Genomic DNA, 11811 nt, shown 5'->3' with positions numbered 1-11811 from the left:
GGTTCAGATTTAGATGTAGCTCTCATATATGTATATCGCACGATTTTCATTTCTGGAGCCACTGCAAGCGCGTTCATCGACCAATCTTCTCAAAATTTTGTACAATGCTTTCCTCGACGAGAAGTTTGCTCGAAATCGGTTCAGATTTAGATATAGCTCCCATATATATAGGTTCGTCCGATTTTGAGAAATTTTGGAATAAAGTTCTCATTTTTTAACTAATTCTCTCGAAATTTGGCAGGAAGGATTTTCTTATGACTCTCGACATTACTGGTGAATTCCATGGAAATCGGTTCAGATTTAGATATAGCTGCCATATATGTATATCGCCCGATTTTCATTTCTGGAGCCACTGCAAGCGCGTTTATCGACCAATATTCTCCAAATATGGTACAATGCTTTCTTCGACGACTACCACAATATCTAAGAAATTTGGTCGAAATCGGTTCAGATTTATACATAGCTCCCATATATATGTTCTTCATATTTGGACTAGTGGTTTTTTTCTCCCACTGTGTGTCGTTGGTCTTAAATTTCTTATCGGTCAGCTTTTTTTGATATGAGGGATGTATCCTCACTTCTCCTTAATTACACGGAAAAATGTTTACCCTAACATGTCCGCCGATGATGCTGATCGGCTGAGTTCGAATCCTGGCGAGAACATTAAACAAATTATCTGCATTGGTTATCCCCTACTAACATCAACAACACTTACGAGGTTCTATGCCAGGTACAAACTTCTCGCCGAGGGTTTCTCGAGAAAGGAGGTCCCATGCCACTGAGCTTAGACTTGACTTGATCAGCACTCATTTATATGTGAGGAATGTTCCATAATGCGATGTTCAAAGACAAACTTGCATGGGCTGAACTTAAGCGATAGAGCAAAGACCTCAATAATGTTAACAACACAATACTATAATTTTATTTAAATTTAATAAAACTGAAAATTTAAATATAAAATTTTAAGGCGATTTTAATTATTTCAAAGATTTTTGGAACCTTAGTTTTCGAAATGTTAGATTTTCAACCGAATTTAACTATAACTCAAACTTCAGAGAGCTATCTTAGAAATTTTGCAAGTCCCAGAACCGTATTTTTCTATTTTATTATTTACAGCTTCTTTTTCGCCTTCCGAATATAGGATTGATAGTAGAAATTCGAAAAGAGTATAACCATGCATAAGTTGTTGACTATTGCCACCCACATCCATGGTACATTCAAGTTGCACGGATTTCCCAGCACTAAAGGTACACTGAAATGATAGCCCAATAGAGCAAATTGTATCAACTGCATTTGGGTCACACGCCTCTTCCACTTTGACAGGTCGATGTTTAGCTTCAGCGATGCTACAAAGTAGTAGGTGTACATTACAGCATGGACCAGTGAGTTGAGGATACCGACTGCAGAGTAATGTGATGCTGGAATAATAGAAACAAAGAAAAAGGCATTACATTGGGGTGGACAGAACTTTGGACACCTACAACAATGAGTTTAAGTACCGAAGTAAAAAAAATCAGACTATATGCACTAGAGCAGGGGTGCGCAAGACTAAAATTTTCTTTACGCTAGTGTTGATGCTCCATTCACACATATTTTTGTTCTCTTGGCTTCAGCCGTTGTTGAGACAGCAACAAATTTACGCATCATTTTTATACCCTCCACCATAGAATGGGGGTATACTAATTTCGTCATTCTGTTTGTAACACCTCGAAATATGCGCCTGAGACCCCACAAAGTATATATATTCTTGATCGTCATGCCATTTTAAATCGATCTAGACATGTCCCTCCGTCTGTCCGTCCGTCTGCCCATCCGTCTGTCCGTCCGTCTGTCTGTCGAAAGCACGCTAACTTTCGAAGGAGTAAAGCTTCCCGCTTAAAATTTTGCACAAATACTTTTTTATTAGTGTATTTCGGTTGGTATTGTAAATGGGCCAAATCGGTCCATGTTTTGATATAGCTGCCATATAAACCGATCTGGGATCTTGACTTCTTGAGCGTCTAGAGGGCGCAATTCTCGTTCGATTTGAATGAAATTCTGCACGTAGTGTTTTGGTATCACTTCCGACAACTGCGCTAAGCATAGTTCAAATCGGTCCATGTTTTAATATAGCTGCCATATAAACCGATCTGGGGTCTTGACTTCTTGAGCCTCTAGAGGGCGCAATTCTCGTCCGATTTGAATGAAATTTTGTACGTGGTGTTTTGGTATTATTTCCAACAACTGAGCTAAGTATGGTTCAAATCGGTCCATGTTTTGATATAGCTGTCATATAAACCGATCTGGGGTCTTGACTTCTTGAGCCTCTCAAGAAGCAAAATCGGGAGATAGGTTTATATGGGAGTTGTATCAAACTATTGATCGATTCAGACCACATGAGACACGTGTGTTGAAGATCATGAGAGAAGCCGTTGTACAAAATTTCAGCCAAATCGGATAAGATTTGTGCCCTATAGTGGTTCAAGAAATCAAGATCCAAGATCGGTTTATATGGCAGCCATATAAAAACATGGACCAATACGACCCTATTACAATCCCGACCTACCGACCTACACTAATAAGAAGTATTTGTGCGAAATTTCCAGCTGTTAGCTTTACTCCTTCGAAAGTGAGTGTGCGGTGGACAGACGAACTAACGGACGGACGGACAGATAGACGGACGGACGGACGGATGGACAAACGGACGGACGGATGGACGGACGGATGGACAGACGGACGGACAGACAGACGGACAGATGGACGGACAGAAGGACGGACGGACAGACAAACAGACGGACAGACAAACAGACGGACGGATAGACGGACGGACAGACAGACAGACGCATAGACAGACGGTCAGACGGACGGACAGACGGACGGACAGACGGACGGACAGACGGGCGAACAGACGAACGGACATATGGACGGACAGACAAACAGACGGACGTACGGACGGACAGACGGACGTACAGACGGGCGGACAGACGGACGGACAGACGGACGGACACATGTACGGTCAGACGGACTGACACATGTACGGTCAGACGGACGGATATACTTTATGAGGTCTCAGTCAAATATTTCGAGTAGTTACAAACAGAATGACGAAATGAGTATACCCCCATCCTATAGTGGTGGCTATAAAAATAAATAGAGACATCTTAGTAATTCTTTTTGAATTTTGTAAAAAAGTGTCCAAAAATAGATTCTGCACGAATTTTGTACAAAAATCCCCATAATACCTCTTTCGGGCAATGATGGTTCCAAAATGGGCAAATTAAAAATATTTGGGAGTAGAGCACGAATCTGACATCCACATTTGGGGCAAAATTTCCGAAGGCCATCCCGCCTTTTATGGGTCAAGACTTTAAATCGAGAGATCGATCTAAATGGTACCTATATCCAAATCTGGACCGATCTGGGTGGTCTTCAAGGAGGATATCGAGGGGCCTAACACAACTCACTGTCATAAATTTCAACGAAATCGAACAATGAATGCGCCTTTTATGGGCCCATGACCGAGTGAGTGATCGAGTGATGGGACTATATTGCAGCTGTATCCAAATCAGAGCCAAATTGAAAAAAAAAAAACAATGATAAAAGAGCTTAGCACCACTCACTGTCTCAAATTTCAGCAAAATCGAATAATAAATGTGTCTGAGATTTCAAATCGAGAAATCGGTCAATATGGGGTCTATATCAAGTCCGATACTGCCCATCTTACGAAACATAAACTGCGCATGGACACAAACAAATCTGTGCAAAGTTTCAACTCACTTACTCTATGTTTAAAGACTGTAACGTGATTTCAACAGACAGACGGACATGGCTAGATCGTCTTAGATTTGTACGACGATCAAGAATATATATGCAATGAATATTTCGATTTTTTTGCAAAAGGAATGACAAAATGAATATATCACCATCCTTCGGTGGTAAGTATAAAAAGTGGGGGGGTGGAGAAAGGACAGAGCCTTTTGGTACTCGTGGGGTCAATCTATATTCGTCAGCTGAGAACCCATTTACAACAACTCTTATAGTGCGATATCTGAGAAAACTACATATAAATCGGGCAAAGTTATTACCGAAACCAAAAGCGACAGGTTTTGAAAGGAGTGCACCGTTCCAAACCCCATCAAATGCCTTGGAGATATCAAGAGCCACGACCTAAGTCTCACAGAAGTAGTGAATAAACTCCTACTTTCAGACAGGAATGCCATCAGGTCATCTGTGGAGCGATCTCTGCGAACACATATGAAAGCCTCTGCTAAATTTCATACAAATCGGTTCAGATTTAAGTACTCTCAATCTACAGTCCAATAATTGACCTTCGGCTACTATCTTTTTATACCCTTCGTGGGATGGGGGTACATTTATCTAGTCATTCCGTTTGTAACTCCTCGAAATATTGATCTAAGATCCCATAAAGTATACATATTCTTGATCGTCTTGACATTCTGAGTCGATCCAGCCATGTCCGTCCGTTTTTCGAAATCACGAAATCGGTCGAACGCGTAAAGCTAGCCGCTTGAAATTTTGTACAGATACTTATTATCGATGTAGGTCATCGGGGATTGTAAATGGGCCATACCGCTTCAGATTTGGATGTAGCTACCATATATATCGATCTCCCGATTTGACTTCCTAAACCCCTGGAAGCCACAATTTTTGTCCGATTTGGCTAAAAATTAGCGAAAACTATTCTGTTATGACTTCCAACAACTGTGCTAAGAACGGACCAATCGGTCAATAACCTGATATAGCTCCCATATAAACCGATCTTCTGGTTTCACTTCCTGATTCCCTGGAAACCACAATTTTGTCTGATTTGGCTAAAGGTTTGCACTTAGTGTTGCGTTTATGATTTTCAATAACTGTGTCAAGTATGGTTGAAATGGACATATAACCAGATATATTGTAGCTCCCATATAAACCGATCTCCCGATTTGACTTCTTGAGCCCCTGGAAGCCGCAGTTTTAATCCGATTTGGCTGAAATGCATGTGGTGTCCTTTTATGACTTTCAACAACTGTATTGAATAAAGTCCAAATCGGTCTATAATGTGGTATAGCTCCCATATAAACCGATTTCCCGATTTTATTTCCTGAGTCCTTACAAGCCGTAATTTTTGTCCGATGTAGCTGAAATTCTGCATGTGATATTCTGTTAGGGCTTTCAACAAGTGTGCTAAGTACCGTCCAAATCGGTCTATAACCTGATATAGCTTCCATATAAAACGATCTCCCGATTTACTTTCTTCAGCCCTTACAAGCCGTAATTTTAGTCCGATTTGGCTAAAATTTTGCAGACAGTGTTCTGTTATGACTTCTAATAACTGTATCAAATACTGTCCAAATCGGCCTATAACCTAATATAGCTCCTATATAAACCCATCTCCCGATTTGACTTCTTGAGCCTTTACAAGGCGCAATTCTTATCCAATTTAGCTGAAATTTGGCACGTAGTGTTCCGTCATGACTTCCAACAACTGTGTCAAGTACGGTCCAAATCGGTCTATAACCTGATATAGCTCCCATATAAACCAATCTCCCGATTTGACTTCTCGAGTCCTTACAAGCCGCAATATTTGTCCGATTTGACTGAAATTTTGCAGTTTTCTGCTACGACTTCCAATAACTGTCCTTCATGCCCTTCAAATGCCCTTCAACTTCAAGTTTAGTTTGTGTACATTTTCAGCAGAATCCATGGTGGTGGGTTGCCAATATTCGGCCCGGCCAAACTTAGCACACTTTTACCTGTTACATGCTAGTTACGACTTATTTATATTTTTTTGCTGCTTACCAAAAAATTGTGAGCCATAGGTATATGTAGCTAATATCATTATCGAATGGTGATACACATGTAACAAGGATATTTGATTATATTTTTTTCTCAGCACAAAAAATGCCTGCAACAAACCATATGAAATTGCATATACCATAGAAACAAAATATTCCATCTTTTCCTACCGTATCAAGGAGGTCCAAAAATTTTGAGAGCAAATACAGCAAATAAGGTAGACGTAACTTCAGCGTGACACTTCTTACATCGCTGGGATCATAGCTTTCGCAAAGCAAACTGAAATCAGGTCTCATGTAGGTATCACGCAATGATATCCAGCAAATGTATGAATTGAGTACAACTTGAAACACATCATAGATCTGCATTGTACGCTCCAATTTAAAAGGTTTGCGGTTCTTCATTAATTTGGGTCCCACTTTGAGCACCATTACAAAGTAGAGGGCAATAGTTCCTACCATCAAATATGGGCTGCCAAAAATTGGGTGAGTGGTAATACGTTTGTCTAAACAAAAAAAAAAGAAAACTTGTAAATATTATAGAGAACAAGAATATCAAGCCTAACTCAATCCATACACTATGGTCGATAGAAGTATGGAATAACAGATTAGCGGTTTCTATTATAAACTAGTAAGGAAAGACAAAAGTTGGACGGTGTCGACCATATAATACCCTACAGCCAACCTATATTTTTATACCCACCACCGAAGGATGGGGGTATATTCATTTTGTCATTCCGTTTGCAACACATCGAAATATCCATTTTCGACCCTATAAAGTAAAAATATCCATTTTCTTGATCAGCGTAAAAATGTAAGACGATCTAGACATGTCCGTCCGTCTGTCCGTCTGTCTGTTGAAATCACGCTACAGTCTTTAAAAATAGAGATATTGAGCTGAAATTTTGCACAGAATCTTTTTTTGTCCATAAGCAGGTTAAGTTCGAAGATGGGCTATATCGGACTATATCTTGATATAGCCCCCATATAGACCGATCCGCCGATTTAGGGTCTTAGGCCCATAAAAGCCACATTTATTATCCGATTTTGTTGAAATTTGGGGCAGTGAGTTGTGTTAAGTCCATCGACATCCCTCGTTAATTTGGCCCAGATCGGATCAGATTTGGATATAGCTGCCATATAGACCGATTCTGCGGTTAAGGGTCTTAGGCCCACAAAAGCCACATTTATTATCCAATTTTGATGAAATTCGGGACAGTGAATTGTGTTAAGTCCATCGACATCTTTCGTTAATTTGGCTCAGATCGGTCTAGATTTGGATATAGCTGCCATATAAATCGATCCTCAGATTTATGGTGTAAGGCCCATAAAAGCCACATTCATTATCCGATTTTGCTGAAATTTGCGACAGTGAGTTGTGTTAGGCCCTTGGACATCCTTCGTCAATTTGGCTCAGATCGGTCCAGATTTGGATATAGCTGCCATATAGACCGATCCTCCGATTTCGGGTCTAAGGCCCATAAAAGCCACATTTATTATCCGATTTTGTTGAAATTTGGGGCAGTGAGTTGTGTTAGGCCCTTCGACATCCTTCGTCAATTTGGCTCAGATCGGATCAGATTTGGATATAGCTGCCATATAGATCGATCCTCAGATTTATGGTGTAAGGCCCATAAAAGCCACATTCATTATCCGATTTTGCTGAAATTTGGGACAGTGAGTTGTCTTAGGCCCTTCGACTTCCTTCGTTAAATTGGCTCAGATCGGATCAGATTTGGATATAGCTGCCATATAGACCGATCCTCCGGTTAAGGGTCTTAGGCCCACAAAAGCCACATTTATTATTCAATTTTGATGAAATTCGGGACAGTGAATTGTGTTAAGTCCATCGACATCCTTCGTTAATTTGGCTCAGATCGGTCTAGATTTGGATATAGCTGCCATATAGATCAATCCTCCGATTTATGATGTAAGGCCCATAAAAGCCACATTCATTATCCGATTTTGCTGAAATTAGGGACAGTGAGTTGTGTTAGGCCCTTTGACATATTTCTTCAATTTGGTTCAGATCGGTTCAGATTTAGATATAGCTGCCATATAGACCGATTTCTTGATTTATGGTTTTGGACCCATAAAATGCTCATTTATTATCCGATGTCGCCGAAATTTGGAACAGTGAGTTAAGTTAAGCCCCTTGACATACTTCTGAAATATCGCACAGATCGGTACAGATTTGGATATAGCTGCCATATAGACCGATATCTAGGTTTTAGGTCTTGGGGCCATAAAAGACGCATTTATTGTCCGATGTCGCTGAAATTTGACACAGTGAGTTTGGTTAGGCTCTTCGACGTCCTTCTTCAATTTTGCCCAGATCGGTCCAGATTTGGATATAGCTGCCATGTAGACCGATATCTCGATTTAAAGTCTTGGCCCCATAAAAGGCGCATTTATAATCCGATTTCACTGAAATTTGACACAGCGACTTATGTTCGGCTTTTCGACATCCGTGTCGTATATATTGTAGTTCAGATCGGTATGAGGTATATGAGTATAAGCTATGAAATATTCACCGAATTTTGATGAAAGGTGGTTTACATATATACCCGGGGTGGTGGGTATCCAAAGTTCGGCCCAGCCGAACTTAACGCCTTTTTACTTGTTTTCACTTTTATTGTTCGTAAAATCTTATTTTGCCTTTGTTGAATTTCTTCAATGTTTGTCTTTGAAGCCGGATTCCATACCTCCAAATAGGTTTGATCATTTGGTTATACAAAACAACTTTATTCTTAATGGAAACCCTGTCACCCAGTTAGAGCCAGAAAAGTTGTGTAAATTTTAACTTCATTTCTGGTTTTTTCTTTTTGACCAATAGCTCCCATGTAAATCGATCTCCCGATTTGACTTTTTGGAACCTTACAGTCTGCGATTTTTATCCGATTTTGGTGAAATTTTGCAAGCAGTGCAAAATTTCACCCATATAAACCGATCTCCCGATTTGACTTCTTGAGCCCTTATAAGCCGCAGTTTTTGTCTGATGTGCCAGAAATTTTGCATGTACTGTCCTGTTATGACTTTCAAGAACTGTGCTAAGTAAAGTCAAAATCGGTCTATAAACTGATATAGCTCCCGATACCCCGATTTGACTTCTTGAGTCCTTACGAGACGCAGTTTTGGCCCGATTTGGCTGAAATTTTGCATGTAGTGTTCTGTTATGGCTATGAATTATTGTACTACGTAACGTCTAAATCGGTCCATAACCTGATATAGTTCCCATATAAACCGATCTCCCGATTTGATTACTGCAGCCCTTACAAGCCGCAATTTTTGTCCCATTCGGCTCAAATTTTGCAGATAGTGTTCTGTTATGACTTCCAACAACTGTAGCAAGTAAAGTCCAAATCGGTCTATAGACTTCCATATACACCGATACCCCGATTTTGCTTTTTGAGTCCTTACAAGCCGCAGCTTTTGCCCGATTTGGCTGAAATTTTCCATGGTGTGTTCCGTTAAGACTATCAACAACTGTACTACGTATCGTCTAAATCAGTTCATAACCTGGTATAGCACCTTTATAAACCGATCTCCCGTTTCACTGCTTGAGCCCTTACAAGCCGCAATTTTTGTCACGAAAGCGTTCGAACGCGTAAAGCTAACCATTTTTAATTTTGCTCAGATAGTTAATATTGATAATGGTCGTTGGGGTTGCAAATGGGCCATATCGGTTCACATTTAGATATAGTTCCCATATAAACCGATCTCCCGATTTGACATCTTGAGCCCTTACAAGCCTCAATTTTTGTCCGATTTGGCTGAAATTTTGCATATAGTGTCCGACACAAAAACCCATCTCCCGATTTGACTTCTTGAGTCCTTACAAGCCGCAATTTTTGTCCGATTTGGCTAAAATTGGACAGATGGTGTTCTGTTATGACTTCAAACAACTGAGCCAAGTACGGTCCAAATCGATCTTTAACCTGATATAACTCCCATATAAACCGATCTCCCGATTTGACTTCTTGATTGGACTAAAATTTTGAAAATAGTGTTCTGTTATGATTTCCAACATCTGTACCAAGTAAGGTCCAAATCGGTACATAATCCCATCGGCCATGGTATAGTTCCCATAAAAACCGATCTACCGATTTCACTTCTTGAGTCGCAATTTTTGTCCGATTTAGTCTGAATTTTTTCATGCGGTGTTCTGTTACGATTATTAACAACTGTGCCAAGTACGATCCAAATCGGTCTATAACCTCATATAGCTCCCATATAAACCGGTTTTTCGATTATCCTTGTTCGGTTCGTTGGAGCTTGAATTTTTGCTGTTTTGACAGAAGTTTGGTATGTAGAATAAAATTATGCCCCTTAAATAAATTTAGTTTGTATAAATTTTAGCAAACTCCATGGTGGTGGGTTCCCAAGCAGAAAAACTTCATAAATAGATCAATGGTGGAGCTTATAAAGGGAAATTTTTTAGCTATTATCTTTTTGGCAACACTGGATTAAACAGCTCACGCACGTTTCGTATTATGTTTCACTACCAAACATCTTTAGTTTAAACAGCTCACGCACGTTTCGTATTATGTTTCACTATCAAACATCTTCAGTTTAGTTTAGTCTATAAAACAGCTCACAGTCTCATGGTCTCACAGCTCACGCACGTTTCGTGTTTTGTTTCACTATCAAACATCTTCAGTTTGGTCTATAATTTAACCATGAATCGCCTTACAAACGAACAATTCTAGCAAATTTTTGAATTTTTTTTATCAAAAATGCGCGTTTTGTTAATAGAGATCATCTCACGCTTCTCCCATTACAGCGACGAAGCTTATTTTTGCTTCAATGGGTATGTAAATAAGCAGAATTGCCGATTTTGGAGTGAAAATCAGCCAGAAGCAATGCAAGAGCTACCTATGCATCTAGAAAAAGTCACAGTTTGATGCGGTTTATGGGCTGGTGATACCATTGGACCGTACTTCTTCAAATATGATGCGAATCGTAACGTATCTGTGAATGATGAGCGCTACCGTGAGATGATATCCAACTTTTTTTTTGCCCAAAATACAGGAGCTCGACTTGCATGACATGTGGTTTCCACAAAACGGTGCCACGTGCCACACAGCACGCGTAACAATGGACTTATTGAGAGGCGAGTTCGGGGAACATTTTATTTCACTTTCGGGACCGGTCAATTGGCCGCCTTTGGACTATTTTTTGTGGAACTATGTTAAAGCTCATGCCTATACAGACAAGCCCGCTTCAATTGAGGCATTGGAAGACAACATTGAAGTATTTATTCGTGAGATACCGGCCGAAATGTTGGAAAAAATATGTCAATATTGGACTAAGCGTAGCATTTACGACGCAGTCACGGTTAACATTTGCATGATATAGTCTTCAAACTTTGAATTATTGGGTTGCCCAAAAAGTAATTGCGGATTTTTCATATAGTCGGCGTTGACAACTTTTTTCACAGCTTGTGACTCTGTAATTGCATTCTTTCTTCTGTCAGTTATCAGCTGTTACTTTTAGCTTGCTTTAGAAAAAAAGTGTAAAAAAAAGTATATTTGATTAAAGTTCATTCTAAGTTTTATTAAAAATGGATTTACTTTCTTCTAAAAAAAACCGCAATTACTTTTTGGGCAACCCAATATAATGACCGTACTATTGATTCAAATAAACATTTCGAGCAATTCTCTGAATTTTATGTTTTTTTTGAAAAACTTTCATATGGTTCTAAAAAAATCAACCTTTATAAAATTCGTCTCGGTCGAACTTAGCACGATTTGACTTGCTTCACACTGGTACTTAAATCATAAATACGTAACCTAGGCGAAAACTCTCCACAAAATCCAGCGTCGTTTGCAGAGCCATTGCAATAGCACTCATTATGGTTCTGGTGTGGTTAATAAAAGCTTCTGCCCCAGATGATGTTCTTAATTGCACTGAAATTTTACGACTACATTTCCTTTTATCAACCAATTCAAGTAAAAATCAAAACATACAGATTGAATGAAATCAAAGTTTAATTTATGGATTTTCCTTAAAAGAAACTAACCTTAGAGTTCAG

General features: G+C 39.5%; 1 protein-coding gene across 1 annotated transcript; it reads right to left on the bottom strand.

The window, feature by feature from the left end:
• Positions 1-894: 894 nt before the first annotated feature.
• On the bottom strand, positions 895-11718 carry LOC106084778 (elongation of very long chain fatty acids protein F-like). Its single transcript, XM_059365116.1, has 4 exons — positions 11570-11718; positions 5949-6283; positions 5782-5887; positions 895-1418 (listed from the first exon to the last, which is right to left on the bottom strand). The coding sequence occupies exons 1-4, from the start codon at positions 11628-11630 to the stop codon at positions 1111-1113; spliced, it is 810 nt and encodes a 269-aa protein (XP_059221099.1). The 5' UTR covers positions 11631-11718; the 3' UTR covers positions 895-1110.
• Positions 11719-11811: the final 93 nt, after the last annotated feature.

The sequence above is a fragment of the Stomoxys calcitrans genome, chromosome 3 (genome assembly GCF_963082655.1).
Source record: "Stomoxys calcitrans chromosome 3, idStoCalc2.1, whole genome shotgun sequence".
NCBI classification, from domain to species: domain Eukaryota; kingdom Metazoa; phylum Arthropoda; class Insecta; order Diptera; family Muscidae; genus Stomoxys; species Stomoxys calcitrans.
This window is presented reverse-complemented; position numbering and strand designations above follow the sequence as displayed.